General features: G+C 46.2%; 1 protein-coding gene across 1 annotated transcript in view; it reads left to right on the forward strand.

The window, feature by feature from the left end:
• The window catches only part of LOC126525018 (phospholipid-transporting ATPase ABCA3-like), a 51,075-nt gene that overhangs the window by 18,353 nt on the left and 6,097 nt on the right, over window positions 1–26,625 (forward strand). The window contains exons 5-9 of the mRNA XM_050173078.3: window positions 9,202–9,445; window positions 9,876–10,070; window positions 11,855–12,033; window positions 14,136–14,264; window positions 16,510–16,627. Of these exons, the coding sequence (XP_050029035.3) occupies window positions 9,202–9,445; window positions 9,876–10,070; window positions 11,855–12,033; window positions 14,136–14,264; window positions 16,510–16,627 (865 nt within the window). The remainder of the gene's footprint in view (window positions 1–9,201; window positions 9,446–9,875; window positions 10,071–11,854; window positions 12,034–14,135; window positions 14,265–16,509; window positions 16,628–26,625) is intronic.

Below are 26,625 nucleotides of genomic sequence, written 5' to 3' on the forward strand. Positions count from 1 at the left end.
CACTCTTAATGGGCGTTATATGTCGCCCGAACTCTAGATAGAGGGTCACAAAAATCGGAAGGCCGGAAGGCCCGCTGTTTTCTTGTCGCTTTCTACGGAATGTAAGAGCGCACATTAGAAAGCAAGGGCGAGCAGCAAAATATTTCCTTGCATTTCTTTTTGTGAAGGAAAAGAACATGCGATTTGGTGCGTCTAAGGTGAGGGTAGGTAACGTGAGTGTTTGTGTTAGCTCTATGGAGATGGACGTTTTCTGACAGAATCGATGTTTAAATACAGATGTGGATTGTTTTTACTTCAAAGGAAGAGGTCCGGACATCGACCAAGATGGTTTAAAATATATTTACCTTTTTTTTGCACATTTTCGAGAAGTTCACAATTTCACCTACAAGAGGCGCCCTAAACCGCGGAGTCGTTCTCGAGAACTTCAAGGCATACGGTCTTATATAAAGTTACAAATGGCCCAGGTTGTTTGAAGTCCCTTGTCACTCGACATACTATGCCGAGCGTTCGACATGCACGCTGCCTCGTCTGTTGAGCTTGGGGCGAGAAACTCAGAGAGATATCGAAGTACACTCCAAGGTCCTTCGTTCCCTGAGCTCTTGGCAGGATAAGGTCTTTAATGCTATAAGGAAATAAAGTCCTGTTAGTCTTCCGCGTGAAGCTTACAACTTTCGTTTTTGATGCATTTCTGACGAGCTTGTTTTCAGCGCACCATGACGCGAAATTTGCAATGTCCTTCCGAAGAGCGGCACAATCATTAATATTTTTTACCGCTTTGAAAAGTTTCGCATCGTCAGCATTTAACAAAACTGAAGGATTTTTAATGACAACCGAAATTGCATTAATAAACTGCGGGAAAAGGAAAGGGGCCAGGACAGACCCTTGAGGAACTCAACTTGTAACCGCTTAAAGTTCTGACGACTGACCATTTAGGCTAACGTAGCAGTAACGGTCGCGTAGGTGTTTTTATCAGTGCTTTGACAGAGTGGTGCAGATGAAGTTGTGTCAACGTTAAAAAAGTATTTTGTGGCATACAGAATCAAACCCCTTACTGAGGTCAACATAAATGACATCCTTCTGTCGTTTTTTACGCGCTGCTTGAGAGGCGTGCATCATGAATCCAACGAGGTTCGTATTTGGGCGTTCCGATATGAAACGATGCTGCTGAAGAATGATAGCATCTTTAATATAGGATGTAATTATTGAGTGTACAGTTGACTCCAATAATGTAGATGCTGCGCATAGGAGAGAAATAGGACTGCTGATAATAATAATAATAATAATAATAATAATAATAATAATAATAATAATAATAATAATAATAATAATAATAATAATAATAAGCTTTATTAAGCACCCAAGAAAAACAGTACAGCAAAACGGGCCCATCTAAGCCAATGGTGACTTGTGTGACGTGGCTCGGCATCGTCAGCTAAGCGATGTGGTTGCAGTATACATGCACAAATTTAAAACCAACAAAGACAAAGGGAAACAAATCAGCGTGATAAACGTAGATCAGGTTTCCAAGGCATCGAAACAAAAGCATACAGTAATCCCAACTAAACTGCGACAAACAAAAGGAAAATAAGTACATACATCTGTATTACAACGTGTGCAATAGACTCTTCAATTTAGACCGAGAGTCCACAGAATAATGGTCGTCTTACAAATTATTAAATATCTTGGGGACATACACGCAGCGTCTTGCTGTTCCGTATCTAGTAGATACGCGCGGTACAACGAAGCGCTTTTCTTTGCGCAGCGGTCGCGCGGAGGCGTGCGGATGCTTAAATTCATCCGTCCAGAAATGGCGCAGCACAACAGTAGAAATGAATAAATATTGAAAGGACAGGAAACCGAGATCACGAAAATATCTTTGTTTGATGGTGTCACTCGATTGCACGCCACACTTTTTGATGAATTTTTTAAGAGATTATCAAATCTGTCCTGCCAACGTTGGTAGCAGAAAGCGGCAACTGTTGTACCATACCTTAAGGTGCTGTATGCAAACGAATGTATTATCATTTTTTTTAGTCTGAAATGGCACCAAACTTTTAATGTTAAAGAGTAAACATGCGACAGATGTTAGTTTGGAGCATACATGCGCCCCATGATTATGCCATGACAAGTCACTATCGAAATGAATGCCGAGATATTTAATTGAGTTTGTATTTTGCACAGGAGTACACTTACAGGATAAGCAGTCTTGGGTATGAAGATACACTGGAATGACCGGGGTTCCTATCTTTTGGCGATTTTTGAAGCATATAATTTTTGTCTTCTTTTGATCGATGGTAAGTTTGTATTTAAAAAGCCAGACCATAGCTTCATGCACTGATTGCGGCAGATATTCAACAACCTTCTTATATTTAACATGCCTTGTTACAAGGACGATATCGTCTGCATACTGATACAGCTTACCATTTGGGATTGCTGAAGTGAAATCGTTCAGAAATATGTTAAAGTGAAGAGGCGATAAAATTGACTCTTGAGGGACACTAGCACCAAGGGATAATTTGCTGCTATAGTATTTGGTACCTATAACGACTATTTCAGACCTGTCGGTGAGGTAGTTTTGAAGTAGAGAATAGAAGGGGCCCCTAAAACCAGTAAGGTATAATTTGCAAAGTAATATGTCATGGCAAACTGAATCAAAGGCTTTGGATACGTCGAGAAACAAGGCACAGCTAAAGAGATTGAGTTCAAAAGCAGAATACAAATCATCTGCGAATTCTTCCAGGAGCGAAATTGTACCCCGGCCTTGCACGAAACCAAATTGTCGGTCAGACAAAATTGAAAACTTTTGGTTGAAAGAAGTCATAACCTTACGCAACAATTTTTCTATAACCTGAGATAACGCGGGAAAAATGGGTATAGGCCGGTAGTTTTCAATAATAGATTTCTTTCCTGCCTTATGGAGTGGTCTAATTAAAGCAGTTTTAGATTTTGTGGCAAAGTTCCAGTATCTAGGAAACCATTTAACATGAAAAGCCCAATATCTGAAAGCGCCTCAAAGTTTCTTCTCAGCAAGCTTACAGATATTCCATCTACTCCAGTTGGTTTATTCGTTCGAAAAGTGAAAATGATACGGGCAAGGTCTGATCTCGAAAGCCGCGGTAAAAATGCAGATGCTGACAAAGAATCACCAAGCGCCACATCTAGCCGAGGCACAGATAACGCCTCTGTTGAAGCCTGACTGAAGGAATGATTGAACAAGTCAGCTGTTTCGACAGGGTTTCCGGGAAAATGTTCTATCACAGATTTTACAGTCTCGGATTTCCCTCTGAGATGGTTTATCAGCGACCAAGTTTTGCCAGCACTTTTGGACGATTGATTAAATTTGTATTAAAAAAAAGCGACGTTTTGCAGCCCGGAGAAGAGCGACTACTTTATTGCTTGCAATCTTATATTCTAATTGGAGGTCTTCATTGTTAGGGGCGCGTTTACTTTTTTTCCAAAGCCAATCTCTGTGAGATATGGCTTGCATATTATCGGAAATAATCCATGGATAGCTTTTCCTGCACTTTTTATTCCTGAAAAATGTGCAGCACCGTTCGAAATGTGCTAGATGCTCACAAAAGCTATCGTACACTTGGTCTGGGGGCCTGCCGTGAATCAACGAAGACCAGGTAAAATTCACAATGAGACTATCAAGTTTCTTTTGATCCACAAACTTAATCTGAAATTCTGACGTGGTTCTGACCTTGTCACTTGAACACTGCGTGCCAATGAACGATACACTTGGGGATACACGGCAAGCGATAGCATAGTGGTCAGATAATCTACGAGTGATAACACAAGAATTGAGCGAATGATTAGGCGCTCGAACCGCAATATGGTCTAAGCAAGACGTTACAAAACGGCCATTCAAAATTTCCTCTCTTGTCGGAGCAATCACCGTTGACGTGAAACCATAAGATGCCAAAACGGATAAATAATCTGATACTAAGGTGTTTGTTGGACATAGAATGTTAGTATTGAAATCCCCTGCTAGGCAAACTTGATCTATTGATGACCAGCTCTTCAACGCTTCTTCTAGGTCCAACCTAAAACGAGTAGCACTATTACTTGGGGGCCGACACACCGCTAACAATAACAGTTCATAATTTGCACAATGAACCTTTACGGCGAGGCATTCCGCATGCCTGAACATAAAGTCTACCAGTGAAGTGTCATATTTTGAATTTACAAATATAGCAATGCCGCCGCCTCTACGGTTAGTCCGTGTTATACTGCTACCCCTGTATCCATTTAACGAGAACATATGTAGGAAATATTGTGACACGTTGATTTCTGTGACCACAAAAGCATCTACAAAATCAAGCAAAGATTCAGCTAACACTTTTACTTCCTCCCCGTATGTACGTAGACTCCTAATGTTTATGTTCACAAGTGTAAAATCGCGTGGTGACGTGCGCCCAAACAATTTCTTGAAAGAGGTGAAATCAGATAACTCGCTGAAAGTAGCTGCCATTCTGCTTAAGCAATTCTTTTAATATCAGCTTCCCGGTTCACACGAATGAGAGAGGCATCCGAGTTTTTTTTTTTGCGTAAATTTTTCCACCTTTCACCCAGCAGTACTTGAATCCTTTTTCTTTCGCTGCCATGCGCGTGCGCCAGAACAGGTCCCGATTCATCCTGGTTAGATTGTCGTAGAAGAAAAGGTTCAGGTCTGAATCAGTCGCACATAACTGCCGCAGTTCTTACGCGCGCAAACCACGCCTCTTTCACTGATACTGTCGAGAAATGGATAAGCGCAGTTTGGTTTTCTTTTTAGCTAGGCAGCCGATGGACTGCTTCAATGTCTGAGATCGAAAAGTTCAGCTCAAGCTTATTCGCAAGGTCAACCCCTTTTTCCTTCAAGTTCTCATGTTGTTCTTGTTGCAGTGCTTCAATTTCCAGATTACATTTTCTGCTATATTGTTCATTTTCGTTTTGAACTTCACGTCGAGCTTGAAGTTCCTCTGCCTGTGCTTGCACCGTCGCTTTCAATGCGCCAATTTCCGCCTCGTGTGCTGCAGCAAGTTCTGTGCCAACTTTCACCTGCTCAAGTGTCGAGTCATATTGGTTTGACATAAACGCGACTGATTCTTCCAGTTCTCCGATAGTTTTAGACAGCTTCGTGAATTCTGCCTTAAGCGGCAAAAGCGAGTCCTCATTCTGGTGCAAAACTGGCAGTGATGCTAGGCTGGCTCTGATCTCTCGGATTTCGCGCAGCAGTACCTGCTCAGATTCAGTGATTTTCCCTGCAGGAGCCACTTCTGACTGAGAAAAGGCGCGGTTTTTCCCAGTTCGACACGTTTTACAAATACATGAGTTCTTTTTCGCTTATCCCATGCCAATAATAATAATAATAATAATAATAATAATAATAATAATAATAATAATAATAATAATAATAATAATAATAATAATAGGAAGAAGAAGAAACTTTATAGCCAACAAAAGAGGCTGGTGTGACTAAGCCCGGCAATATCGGTGAGCGCAAAGAAAATGGCAATCGTTGTAATGACAAGAAAAACCACTGTATTCATACACAAGAATCGCATTGTATAAGAAACAACCGGAACTCAACTGACAGCAACATAAAGCAAACGACGACACAGGAAAAAAAAGAGGCAGCAAACATATGAAGTTTGACAATAGCTTAACCATACACTACCAGCTACGCTTTGTGCTTACAGCAAATATAATCGGCGATAAGATTGACGATTTGGAGAACATAGACACACCTTCTATAGTGAAGATTTGGGGAACACAGACACGACTTCTGATTTTGCTATATCTAGTTGTACAATGGGGTACCATGTACTGTGGGAATTTCCGTAATGCTCTAAGAGCAATATCATATTGCTTGAACTCGGAGTTCCAGAAGTTTCGTAAAACAACTCCTTGTATAAATATAGATTTAAGAGGAAGCTTTAGCGTGCGTGCTCCTATCTAAATACATGTAAAAAGAGAATTCGTTTTTCTCGGCAACCACTGCACTAAATTTAACGAAGTTTGTTGCATTTAAAAGAAAAGCTTAAAATCTAGTGACTGTTGGTTTCGAATGTTTATTTAGAATGTAAATTTTTTATTAAAAATTGGAAAAATCGAAAATTTTCAGAAAGAGAAGCTATCAAGTTTACAACTCTCTAACTCAGCAAAGAAAAATGATATCACAATTCTGTGAATTGCATCTGATAGTACATCTAAAACGAACAAAATTGATATCTTACACATGAATCTAAAAAAAATTCGGTAATATGGAAATACACCTTTTGCAGAACCCTTATACATAACGTAACAAATTCACGAAAGATATAAATTGACATATCGAATTTGTCCGCTTTGTTTGATCTAATGGATGCCGTTTACAGAACGACGATATCTGTTCTTGATGCAGAGCTATTAATTTATCAACTTCGTGCGTCTATCCTTCTAGAACTTTCAAAATTTTGAAGATTATGTTAACAAATTTCAGTCCTTAAATCAAAATTCGCTTCCAACAGTCACTAGAATATAACTTTTTCTCTCAGATGCAAAAAAAAAGTTCATTAAAATCGGTCCAGGGTTTATCTCAGAAGATCGTTTGCGCCTTGCATGTATTTGACTAGGCCGCATCGGAGTTGGGCCCGAGGTAAAGCTTCCTCTTAAGTGAGGGTAGATCAAGAGAAAAAAACAAATTAGCGTTTTCAGCCACGGACAAATTGGGCGCAATACATTTTAGCATGCGTTTCAAGATCTTACGCACGCGGCTCTTTCAAGAGCAGAACAAAATCAAAACAGTGTAACTTCATACCTCAGTATGCTGTATTCAAATACATGCATAATTGTTATTTCACAGATGTCCGTAGAAAAGATGTAATTTTAAATAGTATGTAGGCGAGGCGCCTGAGTGTAATACAGATGTATACTAAGTGACTGCGCCTCGTTGAATGACTGACAAAGAAAATTCCCAGGAATTGAGCTCACACACTCCAGCTGCCCTGAATCTGTATGAAGTACAGTTGTGACAGTGTAAAAACAGCCGCAATTCGCTAACCGCCGCCTTCAGTGGAGTTCTATAACAAACGACTTTAGTTTTTTTTGCCGGTTCACAGAAAAAGTCTTTAGCGAACCAAGTGATTCTAACGCACACATTTTGTTGCAGTAACGTTATGGCTTCCGTGTAAAAGATATACTGTGTTACCAACATAGTGTCATCTAGATATTGAAAAAGAAATGATCAAAAGAGACAGCTAACACCAAATCGCTATTGAATATGTTAAGAAATAGTGGTGATGAAATGAAACCTTCCGGCACTCCCGCGCTCTGTTCTAGCCTACTTCCAAAGTTCGTTTGGTCTTCCAAGCATACTACTTGCGAGTGATTACTGAGATACTGTTTTAATAAATCAAATACTGATGTTCTCAAACCGAGCAAGTGCACTTTTTCTAGTAGACTTCACTATGTCGAATGTCTTGGCCAAATCTAAGAACAAGATGCATGCATACGAGCTATGCTCAATAAATGAATACAACTCGTTAGCTAATACCTCGGAAAGGGCAGTGACTCCTGGATGTGAGAAAACGAAACTGACAATTTGAAATAACTAATGATAAGTTTATCCTAAGGAAGTCATGCACTTGTATACAAATTTATCTGGTATTTGGGACAAAATTGGTATAAAAATTGCTCTATACCTTTGCACATTGGCTTTTTTCTGTAGGCATTGGCAGGGCACACTTTACAGTCGGCTGCAACGAGAAGAATCTTCGAATAGACACTGCAAAGCAGCAATAGTATCTGTATCTGCCAACTACGCCTGCGGGGGCGGTTTCCTTGTGATGCTGGCGCCAACGTTACCACAAGCGAAAAACGTGAGCGTTGAAAGCAACTGAGCAGCGCAGGCATACCTTGCACTTTGTTTTGCTGTCAATCCACCAGGAAAAATCCCGATTGGACAATAAAAATCCTGTAAAAACATAGACGATTGGTGAACAGGCGAGTTCTTAACTGATATAATAATAATAATAATAATAATCTGCAATAACTTCTCAAGTCTACTCGGCTTCAACACAGACAGCGAGTAGCTGCTGAACTCATTTCACCTCTGTGGTTTACGATTCTCTTGTGTAAAGAACCGTGGCTCGAAGCAGGCTGCGTTTCGTTTCGTTCCCTCCACTGTTCGAGCAGCTCGTGAGCCGGGAGCCGAGTCGCGAGGCTCGAAGGACTATGTCGTCTGGACGCAAGAACAGACAGGGAAAAGTGTGAACGATTAGTGCGACAAAATCTATTGTTCCCTTTGAAGCAACAATACATTCATGAATATACTGACTCTGTTCACACCTTTACACTAAAATGTAACAAGAACTTTGTTGCTTATAAAAGAGTTCTGCACCCTTTCTTTGAATACTATCCTACGTCGATGTCTCCCGTGACTCCGAAGACAAGGACGGCACTATTGTACCCGGAATCGCGCCGCCAGGGACCACAATAAAAAATTTCAGCAGAACTCATCGGATGATAATTCTAGACGTTAATGTGATTAGCATTCAAGCAATGTAGCAACACACCGTATTGCCAAAGTCTTCACTTCTGTGTAGCCGACTTCTTCAATTCTTTGTTGCCGACATCTTCCTGACTCCGCTGTAGTTAAGCACACCTCGCTCACCGCACACTCTTGCCCCATTCCGTTAGCATCACTTATTTCTCCACACTCGGCTGCTTTCGATGCCGACTTTTTCACTTCTCTGTATAGACGACTTTTCAATTTCATGTTGCTGATTTCTTCACTTCATGCTTCGCGAGCTCGTTGTTTATCCAGGCGCATAACCAGTGGTGCCGTACCCATTCTGGAGGATTAGCAAAGAGTGTTCACATGCCTAGTGTCACATTCCCAGTTGCATATATCCAATGTCCCAAGATGTCTACTCGGGCACAAATCCAGTGGTACATACCCACTGGCTCAAATTGCCGTGAAAGAGGTTAGATACGGGCAGACATACCGAAGAGGGCGTTAAGTTCCCAAAATTTGCTAATCGCACAAAAATAATAATAAAACTAGTTAAAAGAAACAACTTCGGCAGAAATTGGGTTGTGATTCAACAAGGTATTTTTGCTCATTGTGCATTCCTTTGCATCTGGCACGTAATGAAGCATAGATGCCATACAGCTGAAACAAAAGTAGGTTTCTTGTGTGTGCGTGACACTTGCATCTACGTATCTTCTATACAGGAATTCCAGCGGCTGATGGGCCTGTCGGACTGCTTCTACTGGACAGGTCACTTCGCCTGCAGCTTCTTGACGTGCCTGGTGCACAGTGGTCTCTGTGTCTACTGCACCGTTGTGCAGGCGCGGAGCAACACGGGCAACGCCTTCCTGGAGAATACTGACCCTTCGCTGCTCTTCTTTGTGTTCGCGGTGCACAACGCGCTGCAGCTGCTCCTAGTCATGCTGGTCGCCTGTCTGTTCACCTCGAGTAAGCATCGGCTAAGGCTCTAAGGTCATTGTAAAATAAACAGCTTAAAATCACGGCGTCTGATTGATAGTGACTCATCAGAAATGTTTCCTCGCATTAATTTTCAGCTTGAGGTATATCCATAAAAGTTCTGCTTAGACATGGTTGCGTGTTGCGTAAAGTTGCTCTTGTGCATAGTATTCACCTGTCCAAATATGCTTGCTGTCACCACTTTTTTCAGTTATTAAGCGGCGCGATAATATCGGTGGCTGCCTATGTAGACCAGTGCGTCGCACTAGTCAATGCGTTAGCCGACCAGGAAAACTTACTGAGGAATAAGAGACACTCCCTCGTCAGATTCGGCCTCCTGAGTGCGGTAATTGTGCAGACCCACCTATACTATATGCGCGGCAGTTTTCGTGAGACCGTACAGCTCCGGCTTTTCTCGCAGTTCTGCCTGGGTTCATCTGCGTCGCAGTGCTGTGCTTCGTGTTGCCTGCATGGGTTTTGTCCACCACCGGTAGCCTCGGCTCGCTGGCACAGTTCATGTTCCGGGACCGCCACTTGACGCTGCTGACATCGGTGCTGCCAACCGTGGCTACCTACAACCTGCTGACTGTACTGGGCATCCAGAACGACTTTGAAGGTGCGTATTACGTGCCGCAAACATAATTACAGAAATATAACCGGAGGTTTCAAACTAGAGGGGCTCAGAGTTGGAGGCTAACAAGCGGAACTGAAGGCAAGCTAAGATCCGCGCAACGAGCGATGGAAATTAAAATTGAACATTTGTGACACTAAGAAGCAGAGAGACCAGCGGTGTGGGGAAATGCAAGTCTATGATGTGAATTCTGGAGATAAACGTGTAGCGGAATTGGATAGATCATGGGATATATCAAGCCGAATGGGGTGCTATTTTCGAATAACGGAGTGGCTGCGGAGATTAGAGAAACCCAGTCACAGGCATTAGAAGATTAGTTGCGAGTCTAAATAATGAAATGCGGAGGAATAGTGTCAAGATGTGGTTAACTGGAGTTAACTGGAGTTATCTAGGTGAAGTTATTGTGTTGCAGCGGATTTCATATAGGGTTGCGCGAGGTGCCGCAGGAGATACTGCATGAGCAAAATGAGTACCATACCGGGCAATGGATATTTGTAATAAATAAAATCAGTAATCAGCAATCAATCTGCTTCGAGACGGCGTTCCGCACCTAGGATAGGTCAGATGTCACGAGACAATTTGTTGAAATGGATGAATAAGATGATCGCCGGAGCGTTGCGCGGAATTGTTTTTCGGCCGAGTTGGCTGTATATAGTATGTGCACAAACCTTGTTATTGCGATAGCAATTATATGGACACTCCATGCGGATTTCTGCCGTCGGTGTCGTCGTCGCCGTCGCCGAGAGGTTCCACATAAAGTCCAAGATCAATAAAATAGTCGCCGCGCGCGACGTCCTATATCTGTGAGGGAAGCGTGCGAAGGTGAGCCGGTGATCGCGACTCAATCTCGCGCACGCAACGGAGGAAAGCGGGGAGGAAGCGCGCCGTCTTCCCTCGCACGCAAAGCTCCGCTGGGAAGATACAGAGGGAGGAAGGGGGCGCGTTCTACTCCGGGGCGCTGTATGTTGAAAGACATGTGCGACGGGGGCACAGCACACCGCCGCGCGCTGTGGTTCCGCGGCTTAGTTCACGTTGATGCGACACGCAGCACGAAGGTCAATTCTCTCGCTGCTGCTGTCGCGCTTCGTTTCCGTGGTCATCCAGTGAGATGTGCTCATGTTCGCTTGCGCGTGAATGACACCATGCTCGTTAATTTAGTTAGTATGCCTATGTTTACAAGTTTGCACAGTCGATAAAACTAACTATATATCCTTACTTCTTATAACTGTCCACTAATTTGCTATCGCAATCGCTGTTTAGCCTTTCAGGTGCTCCGTCACAACATACTCACTGCAACAATATCTCCCCCGAAAGCACCATTCCTTTGGTAAAGCGAACATCTTTCTAAGGCGTTTCTGCTATTCGCTTACGACCATCGTCGATCATTTCTGTACATGTTTTTTATACAGTACCAATGGCCGCCGCAGCGGCTCAGCGACTCGGCGTTCTGCTGCTGTGCTCAAGGTCGCCGGCTCGATTCCTGACTATCACCATGTACGAACGAAGGCTGAACACAAGAACGCTGGTGTGCTAAGGTTTAGGTATGCGTTAAACAAGCACCCCAGGAGGCTGAAATTAACCCGGAGACTCCCCCCCCCCCCTCACTCCCCCTCTGGCATTGCTCACAGTCCTACTGTTTCTTTGGAATGTTTAAACCCCACGACTCAATCGAGCAACCAAGCCAACATTTCTTCACAGTGTACATCGAACACGTCGAGCTGCATGCACGCAACGAGCTGCCACGAGAATTGCCCCCCATTTCTCAACAGGCGGCGCCTCTTGGGGAAAGACGTTCCGTTACGTCTTCGGTGTGTGCCCCGTCAACGTACTAGACATCTGGTTCGTGAACATTGTTGTGGCGGTCATTCTGATCTTGCTCGTGGCCTTCGCCTCCAACGTGTTTCCTTGGAACACGGCCATTCCGCAGCACCCGCTCTTTCTCTTCAAGGTGAGTCCTGCAATGAGCGAGGAGGAGACAGGGTGTTCGAGACCATACATTGTTGCCAGGAGGGCGAGAGCACTGCGCATTCTGCCTTCTCCGGCGCTGGAGTATCGCGGCTGGAGTATGTAACGAACCCTGCGCGCGGACCGTGGAGAAAGTGACCGGCTCTAGGCGTCGGCTTCACAGTGTGTCAGCACCTGCCACGACAGCACTCGCAAAACATGGGTCGCCATCTTTGATAAGCGAACGGTCCTCGCGGACGGTTTTTTCGCTCGAAGCACGGCTGATAGCGCTGCAATACGATAGCGCATGAGAGCATTCACGTGGTTTTATTTCGCATTTCGCGGGCTTTCGTCCGGAAAAACTCACCACGCAGCACGTACGTTACCACACAAAATTGCCTTGGTCGTTTCTAAATACCCTCTTCAACGTAACGAAACGCACTTTGCTCTAAAGTGAATATTTTGCATAGATTTTGCATAATTGGTCTTAGTCAACTAACTAATCGTACGGAACATAAATATGTACTCTAAGGAGCGCCACATGACAGCAAACCACATGTCGTTGGTTTAATTCATGTTTAATTCAGCTGCAGTTAACCCCATCTTTTAATTTAAATCCTTAGTTCAAGTCACGTGGTACAACCTGTACACCCCCGATGCAACCTTGACAAAGGCGTAGGCATGGTCAGTGCACAGTTTACTTGTTAGCCGCTTTTAGACAGCATTTAAGCAGACGACGCGTGCACCCGCTAGTTTTCACTATGCCGTTAAATCCGAGCATGCCGCCTTCGAGATTTTTCATCGCGCCGTGGGCACCTCTTTCTCTCGGATGCCTCGGAGGTCCTGTCGAGGAGCCGCGCAGTCTAGACCATGCGTCTCTTCTTGTGATATGCCATGGATGTGTTCTTTCTGTTCACTTTTGGTATCAAAAACTGCTAGTTTTGCGAGCTTTTCGAGACATTTCCGCTCACTTCCTAAGCTTAAAATTTTGCACGGAAGCTCTACAATACCTACACTACCTTAAGCTGTACGCTTCTCACGCGGTCTTTAACAAAACACAGGGAACAATAAATATGCAATTTTCATAGCAGTCTTTCACAATATGCGAGAACCACGAGCCAGAAATTCAGCATGTTACCGGGAGCTTATGCAGCTTCAAACTTCTAAATATCAATGGCAAGTGTTCGAAGCGTGGCAACGAAATAGTCAAAGCTTGCTTTCAAGCAATTTGCCCGAGCCATTTCACGCCCCTGAGGTTGCAAGCTTCTAAAAAGCTCTTGATACGGCCGATTTAGGCACGCTGCGGCGTGTGTACCTTTCTTTCCAAACTTCTAAATTGACCAACTATACATAAATTATGCAATTTGCTTTCCTGGCGCTCTGATTTCTCGGTTTAGTTCGTGTCAGCTATTACTAGTAAAGTGCTACAATTCCCGCAAGAGTCATCGGATCAGAAAGACTTTTATTGTGACAGCGACATATATTACGCTTGCACTATCAGGGAAACACAGGGAGGCAAGAAAACAAATAAAAAAAAACTGCATAGCCACATGTGCCGCAGAAATCCAAACTTGTCACTGTCATACCGCTTCACCCTCCAGATACCTCACTTCCTTATCACTTAACGCTACAGATGGGGCACTCACACAACTCTGATCATGCCGAAGAATTTCTCTGGCCTCGACTATCTCCCTGGTTAATCGATTTATGTGAGAAAATGAAATCGTGCATCTGCTAAACAAAGAATAGCAGCCACTGCAACCTTGCCTCTGTTTTTCCCTGACTGTGGAAGCATATATATATATGTCGCTGTCACAGTAAAAGCTAGTTGATGCTTGCGCATGGTGTGTGCCCCTCCTTCGTTCGACGTCTGTCTTTATGCGCGCATGAGTTCCTAAATAATAAATAGTCCCTAAATGGTTCCTAACCAACTCGCCCAAAACGTAACGCTTCAGAAAGAGTCGACTAGGTGAAAGCTGGGCTGTTACTCCAAAATGCGAGAGTGTTGATATTTACTTAAAGAATCGTTCACAGCGTGCTGTGCTACGAGAGCGCGCGCCACGTCTGATGGTGCTTCGTGAGCGATGAAATTTGGTGACCTCGCAGTCGAGCTTCTGGCGTCCGTCTCCAACGCCACGCCAGCTGCCGACGGGACCGCTGCGTTTCAGCGACGAGCGCTTCGAGAGAGCGCCGCCGGACGCCAAGCCCGCAGTGCACATCGAGGACCTGACAGTGGTGAGCGAAGTCCATCCTCATTCCAAGACGGGGATGAGCAGGCGAAATTCGGAAGCACGGACCATTTCACCTGTGGCTAAAATCCATAGCGTCCAATGTCTCTGAGCCAGTTATCGCGATTTCCTGACGTACAAGTTCTCAGCTCCAAAAAATAACGAGGTGCTTTATTCGGCTTCAGTTTCATTGACAGATCGCGTCAAACTATAGAGTGACAACAATATACAGAAGCATGTCCCAAAGTAAAAGCGGCAAGCTGAACCTCCTGCGAACGAATAACGATGAATACGAAGTAATGCGGGTCGCACAAGTTATATAAACAGCCTGGAAGAAATACACTTGAAATGCTTAAACGGCGAAATATATGCGTGGAGAAAATGCATCACGATAACACCGCATTATTACTCGCATAACGCTCGCGCTTTTCTTGCGGCAAATTAATGCGAGGCTGGGAGTGCGACAATAACGCGGGAAAAGTTTTATGCGAAGCATATTACTAGAGCTCAACCCAGCTCCTCAGGCGCGGCGGTGTCGCCTTCAATACCACGTGACACCGTGACGTCACGACAGAGGAGAAACGGGGCTCCAACTCGCGCCGTCAAGGCTGACCACGTGACACCGTGACGTCACGACAGAGGAGAAACGGGGCTCCAACTCGTGCCGTCGCTCGCGGCGTCGCGGCGGTATATAAGCAGCTGCGCTTGTTTCTAGGTGGCTTTGGCTCAACTCTTGCAAGATGGGCTGGGTGGGAATCGAACCAGGGTCTCCGGAGTGTGAGACGGAGACGCTACCACTGAGCCACGAGTACGATGCTTCAAAGCGGTACAAAAGCGCCTCTAGTGAATGCGGTGTTGCCTTAGAAACGAGCGTCGTTGCCGCGCCGAATGCTGCGTTGCTCGACGCTCACCGCGTCCAATGCGGGGCGCGTAGTCGCTGCGCCGTAGCCCATTGTCTTACACCCCTTGGCGGGTCGACGGGAACGCTGTCGCGTTCCACTCTTGAAGGCGAAGCAGAGTAACGCATGAGTTGTTTCTTCGTCTAGCCGAACCAAATATAGCCAAGCGACAGCAGTTCACCAGGCTAAACAGTGGTTCAACAACTAAAATAAAGGCTAGTATGCTTCGCATCCTGGGCTTAACCTTAGCTAAGCCACAGCCATTTTTTTGATAACGCGTCCTAGGTGCTAAGCAGAAAAATGAAAAATGAAGTGGCTGTAAACCGGGGTTCTCAAGCGAGCCACGGTCAACTCAAGCGAAATATTACTTCCAAGCAGGACGTACGCCTTTGTAATAAGAGGGCACGTACACTAGCAAGAACTCCGAAGATCCTTATATTTTCAAACACTAGCGTAACCTAGAATCACCAATCGAATAAATAAATCAACAAAAAAGGAATAAATAAGTAAAAACATAAATAAATATTAATTAACGAATTAATTAAAAGAGTGCAGGACGCTTAAGCTTCGCCTTTAAGAGTGCAATGCTATAACATTTAAATATTCTTGCGTGCTTGTGAAGCTTCCCAGCAAGTGCAGCTTATGTAGCCTCGATATTTTCCCGGAAACGCTGCCGACGAAAGCTATGCACGAAGGCGAGCTTTCTAGGGTGCGCCACTCCTACTAAGACAGACCTCAAACGACAGCCGGAAAAAGGGTTTGTGTTTGAGTTCCCGCGTAAGAAAATTATGTTTTCTCATATATTCGAATTACAATCCGAAGCTATCATGTCTGGAGGTTGTGTGTAAGTCGTACATTACGAATTTTCTGACGCATTTTGCTTTAAGAAATTCAATTAGTTCAGTAACGCCTCTGCGCCACTCGGAGGACCTGCGTGAATCGAGATGCGTTTTCAGTATGATTTTTACGGACAACGTCGCCGCCGCCGAAGCTGGATTTTGTGGGACACGGTGCCCTTAACGCTATCGCGTTAGTAAATAAATAAATAAATAAATAAATAAATAAATAATGTGACTCTGGCTCGACCAACTTACGCTCAGTGTCAACACTGAGCAAGCAAGGGCTGTTACAGAGTAGGCATCTCGGAATTAAGAATTCATCGGAGTGCTTGAATGCGGCCGTGGCATAAAGTCAATTGCCTTTACTGCCTGGTCACACCAGCACGTGACAATATTCTCCTAGAATTACCAAAGCGCACGCAGGCTGCAATACTATGGCGCAAGAAACGCAGCTGGAACCTTACGGTAACCGCTACCGCCACAGTGACGAAATTCTGTGCGAAATCTCTCGCAGTCCCACGGTGCCAAGCAAGCTCTAAAGAGCGTAAGCTTCCAGGCCTTCGAGAAGCAAGCCACTGCATTAGTGGGCCGCAACGGTGCTGGAAAGACGACTCTCATGAACGTCGTCGCAGGTGAGCGTCCGATTTCGAATGGTGCGGCAAGTTGCGAGCACTTGATTTGACCCGGTACAAGAAGCAAGCCCTAACTCACGTGCCCATTTCGAACGCGCTGCTCCTTTGAAACTATATAAGGCACGAAGAACTGTAAATGCAACTGTAGGATTAAGACAAACTCTCCGGTCCTGTAAAAAGCGTGCCAATAAACCTCTACTGCACGGTCCTAAATTTCAGACACCCAACAGCAGCAGTGAGGCACAAGCGTTAAACGAAACTCTGTCCCATAGCAGAGCTCTTATAGAGGGAGTCCCACGCAACGGTTTCGGTGCGGCCATGAAAGTAGTGTGACGGTGTGGTCGATATCAAATCTAGATGCAACGCAAGGTGTGTCAGAGCCCCGAATGAGCTTTCAAAGGAGATTCAATTGTTACAGATAGGATGGGTTTATTTACAAGATGATAGACGGTTAGCAGACTGTTATCGGCAGAGTCGGAGCTCCTCATATCTTTCTTCCGGGATCCGGCACCACGCTAATATAGGTGGATAAAGGAATCGCCCGCCAATGCGAAACCGGAAAACAAGTGCAGTTAAATTAGATTTGGCTGTCAGTAAAGCAATGCTGACCAAAGCAGCAGGCTATAAAAGAAGTTTTTGACATGCAAATATTAAAAAAAAATGTACGCGTTCTCGAAACTCACGCGAAGATCATGACGCTTGATGTCACATCCGCCTATCAGACACTCGATGTTTCGTGCACCAAACCGGATTTTCCACTCACTCGATCACGTTCATCTGGCACATTTAGGCTATACTCTCCGTGCTGCATTCGCTTTTAATGTGGATAGCCTTTAGGAAGTTGTTAGTCAAGTTTTCTTTCCGGCTATCTAGCTATCTAGCTGTCCCACCAGATATGTGGGCCGATCCCAGAGATACTGCAGTCTAAAGGTGTGGGTCGTTCATGAAGGCAATGCAGTCCTAAATGTGGAGCTGTTCGCGTGAGTATGTGCCACTCTTCAATGAATCTTAGTGATGACAACTTGGAGCACTGCGCATGCGCAGCTGAGCATGCGCGGATTTCACAGTGGCGCCGCCAGAAAGCGCAACGTTTCCTCAGGGAGTCCCGGGGCCAGGCACACCTCATACCTAACGCGTTTCGGCTAGTCGCATACTTAAATAGCCATCGGAGATGAGTTTTCTGGCAACTGTCTCATCGAGCCGCCTATGACATCTATGTTAGCAAATGCGATGCATGACGTCAAACATTTTATGCAAGATAATGAAAAAGAAAATGTTTTTAAATGTTTGCGTGTTATTGATACCACAATTAATGGAAGTGTTGGTTGTTATATAAGTAGGGCAATAGCACAGGACCTAAAAAGGGGAATGTTTATGGGACCATCAAATGATGCTTTTCAAAGAGTGTCTGGCTTCTACGCGAGGTCCCCTTTGTAGACTATAGTAGCGTTACTGCTGTGGTCTGTTATGAGCCGTTAGCTTACAGGAATGGTTCCGTGATTTCAAAGGACATAGACGCTTCGATGTCAGCTTTACGCGACTGAGAAGAAGCTCGCAATGTAATAATACGCATAGTTTTGTTTACAGGAATGGTTCCGTGATTTCAAAGGACATAGACGCTTCGATGTCAGCTTTACGCGACTGAGAAGAAGCTCGCAATGTAATAATACGCATAGTTTTGTTATTTCGCAGAGCAAACCAGGGTAGTGGTGTCAGGAAAGGCAGAGAAACATGAACCTAATCTCAAAGTTTACATTTACACAGCGATGCATTTGACTCACAAAACACGGCTGACCTTGACAACAGAAAGCAGAGTGCATCAGACCGTAGGCTATGGCAGGGCCTCGTTGTGTCAGAAACACGTATAAAGAGTAACTTTAACGAAAGTACGGAATCATAATGCTACAGGTCGCTGGATCATTGTGAAGCAATAGAACATAGAGACTCACCACAAAGCGCTGGTATGCTTTGCGAAGAGCAAAATTTGTTCCCGATACGCCGCAGAGCTCAACGTTTTATAATGTAATAAAATTCAACCTCGTCGTGCAATCATACAGCGGACGCATTATGTCCAAAGTGCGTGATAGACAGCGGAGCGCATCATCTCGGGATAACAAAACAAAAGGCATCAAAATGACATGATGTGTTGGGTAAGGATTTCGGTAAAGTTTACCATCATGTCCCATACATAGCTCAGAGGTTCGTAATATTGAATGCAGATGCACTGAGATGCCATAATCCAATGAGATGTCACGGGGCTTACAACTCCGCGAAGCATAGGCGTACCTTGAAGTTATAGCACAAGCAACGCAGGAGCTTATGAGGGTGCAACGCGGGCGCCCTTTGACGTCACATAGTGCGTAAGCTCGTATGAACGAAGAGCAGGGCACATACGTCAGAGAATGCTGCAAATTGTGAAGGCACTACGCACTAATTATCGCGATGTCGCAAAGCACATGGGGGCTTAATATGCCGCAGCAAAGAACTCGGAGTTTGTGATGTAATGTCGCGTGTCGCTTGCCAAATTCGGGCCATTCCCATATCGGCACTGTTGTGTTGCGACAACCAGAAGAGAGGTTGCGCAGTTCGTGTTGCCTTTGAGAAAGCTTCAGCGTTGGGTGGTGAACTGCGAGATTGCAGTCTGAGAAAACATGTAATCCCGGCTGCGTAAGCAGGCTCGCGATGATTTGATTTATGCGAGTACCAGTTTGGCGAGTGCCATTTATAAATGCCGCTTGTGACATGTCAATACACTACATTTTGTGGAAATGTTTGGCTCGCTCACCCGTGCATTCTGACGCAGTACACGTATCCCGGAAACGCCGTCTGATTCGCACGCCAACTGAGACGCGCAATATGCGAACCGAGATGGGCGAACTAAGAGGCTTTGTCGGGTTATTTTGTTATCAGACTTTTTCTCCTTAGCTAGGCACAATATAATTTGCCTTATCGTTATTCGCAAGAAGAACCTGTAATATGTTCGAGGCAAGTTTTAAACTAGAAGGATCGGCTTGTTTATACATGTTTAGCCCAAGCATGGTTTAGACAAGGGAAGTGTGTTGGAGGGGGCGCTAATTTTAAGCTGGCGTTTATGTTTGTGACTGACGACAAGAAACTAAAGTTCGAAAGAAAAAGAAAACGCCGGTTTGATTACCAGCAGCGTCTATACGGGGCATGCAGTAAATATGAAATCAAGTTTTATCTATTATGCCTAAAATTATAAGGTTGTGTAACTTATGGTAATGGAATGTTTATTCCGGAGTTGAGATATTTTATCAGGAAATCGGCAACAATCACATACCTAAAATTAACGAATATAAACAACGTAACTGCAGAAGAAAAGCAAAACATAACAATTTTCTGACTGCATATGAAGAAGCGCTACAGTGGGCAAGTGTGCTGCATTACACACTAGCTTTAAATTCAGGCAACTTGTCAGGGAAAGTTCTGAAAGCCTTACCTGATTCAAATAACAAACATATTGTTACGCCCACAAAAGGCGTTACATTGAAGCCGGGTAGAGTTAGAAGCGATGGCCTTGGTCAACTGAGCGCCTGTCGAGACTCAGCCAGCCAGCCACACGTCGTCGTCCTCGTTCACTACCCTTCGGTGCCCCCCACATACTGTTTGTTGAGGCGTGAACCCACTATGCACCTAAGCGCGTCACATTCGTGAACCCACTATGCACCTAAGAGCGTCACATTTCCCTCCGCGCAGACGAAGCCCGCCGGGCAAGTCAAACAGGCTGTCGAGAAATAAAGGGCTTTAAACGGGCGACATGCGAAAGTTCAGTCTTTGCTGACCGTCGGCCATTTGATGTGAGACGTGCTATGCGGTAGGTTAATTCGCTGATGCGCTCCGTAATAACATAGGGTCCAACATAGTGGGCCAGCAGTTTTTCACATAGTCCACGTTTCCTGGTTGGTTTCCAGAGCAACACTAAATCACCAGGGTCATATATCACGTGTCGGCGTCGGCGGTCGCAGCGTGCCTTCGAGCGGTCTTGTGAAACAAGAGTGCGTAACGAAGCAAGTCGTCGGGCTTCTTCAGCAAGACAGACTGTCTCTGATATACAAAGATTATCGTGGCTGGAAAACGGGAAGATAGTGTCTAGTGTATAACGAGGCGGACGAGCGTAGAGAAGAAAGAAGGGACTGTAGCCCGTAACTTCATGCTTTGAGGTGTTAAATGCGTACGTAATGAAAGGTAGCACGCTGTCCCAGTTCTTATGATCTGACTCGACATACATGGACAGCATGTTAGTAAGAGTTCTGTTCGTGCGTTCCGTAAGGCCATTTGTTTGGGGATGATACGGGGTGGAATGTCGAAACCTTGAAGCACATAGACGAAGCATCTCTTCGACCACGTCTGCAGTGAACTGCCGCCCACGATCGCTGATGATGACTCTGGGAGGTCCATGTCGGAGAATGACAAAACGCAGCAGAAAAATACACACTTCGGTCGCAGTAGCCGATGGTATTGCAGCTGTCTCACAGTAGCGTGTCAGGTGATCGGCACACACGATAATCCAGCGATTCCCATCGGATGAACGCGGGAAAGGACCGAGGAGGTCGATGCCAACTTGCTCAAAGGGAGAGCTGGGGGGTGGCACTGGATGGAGTTGACCAGGAGGAGAACTCGTCGGACGCTTATAACGTTGACACTCGCTGCAGCTGGACACATACTGGGCGGTCGTCTGGCGCATTTTAGGCCAGTAGAACCTTTCTTGGAGGCGGTAGAGAGTTCGCGCGGAACCCAAATGTCCAGATGTTGGATCGTCATGCATAGCGCGCAAGACGGAGACACGGAGACTCTCCGGGACCACCAGAAGATATCGTGGGCCTGTAGTAGAATAGTTCTTTTTGTAAAGAACCCCATCACGAACACAGAAACGAGTGGATGGTGCTGATTGCCTTGCAGTTATGAGCAGTGGTTCTAAAGTTCTGTCTTTTTGCTGCTCGACCTTGAAGGTATTTATATCAGGAAATCCCGGCTCCAGTGATGCGATATAGCAGTCGAAGTTGTCCGCGTCGCAGTCCGTCGTTGGAAGCGGCATGCGCGAGAGGCAGTCAGCGTCGGCGTGTCGGCGGCCGCTTTTATAACAAACGGTAAAGTTATATTCCTGTAAACGGAGTGTCCAACGCGCAAGCCGGCCCGACGGATCACGGAGATTAACCAGCCAGCAGAGAGAATGATGGTCTGTCACCACAGTGAAGGGGCGCCCGTACAGGTACGACCGGAAGCGCTGTACTGAGAAAATAACTGCAAGACATTCTTGCTCTGTAACGGTGTAGTTACGCTCGGACTTACTTAAAGAACGACTCGCATAGGCGACGACGTGTTCTTTGGTGTCGACGCGTTGAATAAGGACGGCGCCGATGCCAATACCGCTAGCGTCCGTATGAACTTCTGTGGGAGCCGCATGGTCGAAGTGTCGGAGAATGGGATGAGACGTCAGACGAGACCTCAGCTCACGAAAACTAGCTTCACATTCAGGAGTCCACTCAAAGGGAACGCCCTTCTGGAGGAGGCATGTCAGCGGATACGCGATGTTGGCAAATCCACGAATAAACCGGCGGAAGTACGAGCAAACCCCTAGGAAACTGCGTAGCTCTTTTACATGGCGAGGTTGCTTGAAGGCTTCCACCGTAGCAGTCTTCGCTGGATCAGGCCGTATACCGTCCTTATCCACTAGGTGTCCCAGAACGAGTGTTTGGCGCTCTCCAAAATGACACTTCTTCGAGTTGAGCACCAAACCCGCTTTGTCCAAGCAGTCTAGCACAAGATCGAGACGTGCGTTGTGCTCACTGAACGTGCGCCCGAAAATCACTACATCATCTAGATAGCACATGCATACTTCCCACTTCAAACCACGCAGGATGTTGTCCATGAAGCGCTCGAAAGTTGCAGGCGCATTACAGAGCCCGAACGGCATCACATTAAATTCAAAAAGTCCATCTGGTGTTACAAATGCCGTTTTCTCCTTGTCTGCCTCGTGCATAGGAATCTGCCAGTACCCCGACCTCAAGTCAACAGACGAAAAGTAAGACGCTGATGAGAGGCAGTCGATAGCATCATCAATACGCGGAAGAGGATATACGTCCTTTTTAGTGATGGTGTTGAGGCGGCGGTAGTCAACACAAAATCGCCATGTACCATCTTTCTTTCTAACCAGGATCACTGGCGCTGCCCACGGACTACAGGATTCTTGGATTACATTCTTATTTAGCATTTCGTGGACTTGGTCATTGATCACCTTGCGTTCCGACGGTGAGACTCTGTATGGTTTCTGTCGCAGCGGTTGGGCAGATCCCGTATCGATGCGATGGTGTATACGAGAAGGAGGAAACAATGGTGGTCCCTCTTGCTGGAAGAAGTCAAACAGTCGGGCATGTTTTAGCAGAATATTCGCCACTTCGTGACGCTGCTTAGTGCTGAGCGAGTTGTTTACCATAGTCAGAAATGAGGAGTGCGCCGCAGGGCAGACATTAGCGAAATGGCGCTCATCCGCAGAATCAAGGGCCTCTGTAAGAAGGGCGAGCGATAGCACGTGATCTTCATGGTAGGCGGCAAGTTTCAGACCCTGTGGTAGTATTCCAGGTTCACTCGAACAGTTTACGGCCCATAAGTTGGTGCGTCCCTGAACAACTGACAGCGTGCAATACGGTATCAGTACATTCCTCTTGATGCAACTCAGGTGAACGGGCTCCACGGTAGCGTCAAACGTTCCGTCGGTGGTGGGGAAACAGGCGACTGAAACACACGTTGCGGATAACGGAGGCACAACTGTATCCCGGGATACACAAAGCACACTTTCACGACACGGTGGGGCTTCCATAAACGCCGCAGCAAAGCTCGTACCTACACTGATTTCACCCGTTTTGCAGTCGACGGTGGCACCACACAGTTTCAAAAAATCAAGACCCAGGATTACGTCATGCGTAGAATGAGGTAGAACAGCGAACTCCGCGTTATATATTTGACCACCCAAGGTAACGTCTACATTACACACGCCCACAGGATACAACAACTCCCCACTCACTCCGCGAAACGTATCGGCACGGTCCCAGCGAAACATCACCTTTCGTCCTAGGAGGCTTTTAAACGCAAGACTCATCACTGAAACGGTTGCTCCCGTGTCCACTAAGGCCATGGATGAAACCCCGTCAATTAATACAAACACCTTATTCTTAAACATACAAATGGTTGGAGGTATCTCTGTCGATATCGAAGATTGTCCAGCGACCTCACCTCCAACGGCCGCGCTGGCTAGTTTTCCGGGGGTGGCGACGGGTATCGACGCCGCGGAGAGGGCGACCGGCTTACACGAGGAGCGGGTGGTGGTGTCAAGCTGCGATCGGATGCTGGAGAACGGTTCCGTAGCGGCTCCGGGTGCTGGTGAGGCAAGCTTCCTAAATATGTGTGCGAGGGCGAATATGTTTCGCCCAGAGGAGAGCGGTACCGCCTAGACATCGTCGATCGGTCGAACCTCGGTGGTTGGCGGCGATTGCAGTACCTGGCAATGTGACCCAAGTCGCCACAGCTATAGCACACAGGTAAACGACGATCGATGAACTGCCCTTCGAAGCGCTCAGCCGTGGGGGGTCGTGTAGCAGAGCGGAGCGGCTGAGCCTGCTGCACAGGAGGAACGGTCGGTCTGCGTGCAAACCTGCTGGGGCGAGGGTGTTCTGCTGGTCGGTGTTCGGGCGTAAATGTGTCCTCACGTGGCCATGGAGCACCTCTGTGGTTGACGTCTGTGACACATACCGCCGGTTGCCAGGAAGCGCAGGGTGCGGCAGGCGCCATGTGTTGCGGGTAATAAGCGTCAGGCTGTCGTATGACGTCGCGCGCAAGTTCCTGGTGCCGCAGCAGTTCTTCACGCACGATCTGCCGTATAGTAGACGAAAGATCGGCAGACGGGCTCTCATCGACGCTGGCAATGGTTGTCACATTAGCCAGGCGTCCAAACTTTGGCACAATGCGACGTGTTTTCAACGTCTCAAACGTACGGCAATGACGCACGACATCTGAGACGGAATCAACGTGTTCCCGACTTATGAGGAAATTGTACACATCTTCTGCAATTCCTTTGAGGAGATGTCCGACTCGGTCTTCCTCGGACATCTGCGGATTTACGATTTTGCACAGCTTGAGGATTTCCTCTATGTATATAGTGCATGTTTCTCCAGGAGCTTGAGCTCTTTGAGCAAGTGTTCTCTCGGCGCGTTTCTGTTTGGCGTGGGTGTCGCCAAAACACTTCTTAATTTCCTCAACAAAGTGCTCCCACGTTGTTAGGGAGTCTTCGTGGTTTTCATACCACATCAACGCTGTCTCACTCAGAAAGAGTGCAACATATTCAAGCTGAGTGACAGAATCCCAACGGTTGTAGCGGCTCACCCTTGCGTAGTGCATCAGCCACTCGTCGACGTCTTCGCCCACTTTTCCCGCGAACGAGCGTGGTTCCATGTAGTGCCGCAAAGGTCCAACTGGCGCTGACCTTTGAGAAGGTGAAACTATAGCTGGCATTTGTCCACCTCCGTCCTGAGCCATAGGGAAGGTCGTTGGCAAGAGACCGGCAAGACGACGGCTCCGGCGAAGTTCTAGATGTTGCGACTCCGTGGTACGTTCTGTCGGACCCAGCACCTCCACCACTCTGTTACGCCCACAAAAGGCGTTACTTTGAAGCCGGGTAGAGTTAGAAGCGATGGCCTTGGTCAACTGAGCGCCTGTCGAGACTCAGCCAGCCAGCCACACGTCGTCGTCCTCGTTCACTACCCTTCGGTGCCCCCCACATACTGTTTGTTGAGGCGTGAACCCACTATGCACCTAAGCGCGTCACATTCGTGAACCCACTATGCACCTAAGAGCGTCACAATATGTTCCAAAGTATAATTTAGTATTTATTGATTTTACCTACTTCAAACTCTCCATCACTGCCGCTCACAGAACGGCAACATTCAGTTTCTCTTTTGGAGTTACAGTGTTTAAATTGTCCCTTCCATTTTTTTGGAGATAGCTGTCACATATTCTTAAATACTTACGAACTTTTTTAAGGTATAATAGAAATTTTAATGCAACAATTTGCATTGATGCAAATGCAAATGTTCTTTCCGCGCGTTTCTTGTCCGCGCAAGCTCTCACCTGCGTTCTAACGGCAGCTCAGTAAGGTCAAATCAAAATGCGCCAAGCGTCTCAACGCGCTCACTTGTCCGCGTGTGACGTGGCGTGTGTAATGAAGCACGCACTAGGCACACCTTTATTCAACCAGGAGGGGGGGACGGGGTATTCTGTGAGAGTCTACCTCGTGCACATGTCCATTTCGTCTGCTGTTGAAGTTCTGATTGGCTGGAGTGCCCGCCTCCTTCTGACGCGTAACCCAGCCCAGAGCCCAGCCAATCAGTACTTTAGCAGCAGACTAAATGGATATGTGCACGAGATGGACTCTCACAAGATACCCCCCTCCCCCCCCCTCCCCATCTAGAACCGTGGAGCCTCCTCCGCGGTGTCTGGGAAGCGTGCTCGCCTCGCACACTGGAGGCACGGGTTCCATTCCCTCCCAGACCGAAATTTACCAAATTTGCTTTTCAAAGGCATTCATTTACTCCGTTCGCAGGATCCTCCCTGAGAGATGTGATGTCAGTCCGAGCATATTCTCAGTGTTTTTACTCTGCGGCATCGGCCCTTACGCCGACACGATGTTCGCGTAATGGGGCAAGTAATGCTTTCTTATTAAAAAAAAAAAACGGCTGTTTCACCATACCCAGCTCTCTATTCTAGCTGCGTTGCTTAAGTTAATAAGCAGACATACAAGTTACAGACCAGGTTTTATGCATGTTAGGTAAGTATAAATGCGGAAAAATGCGCGACCATTCAATGATGAAAAGATTCGTCCACTTTGCTCTTGTCTCTCGTTCGTCACTAAATCAGGCAAAGTGCATTCTAAGCTACATTTAGCGGAAGCGCAGAAGCGTTGCTGGTCTTGTGGCATTACACCCTAA

Source organism: Dermacentor andersoni, chromosome 3 (genome assembly GCF_023375885.2).
Source record: "Dermacentor andersoni chromosome 3, qqDerAnde1_hic_scaffold, whole genome shotgun sequence".
In the NCBI taxonomy this organism is placed as follows: Eukaryota; Metazoa; Arthropoda; class Arachnida; order Ixodida; family Ixodidae; genus Dermacentor; species Dermacentor andersoni.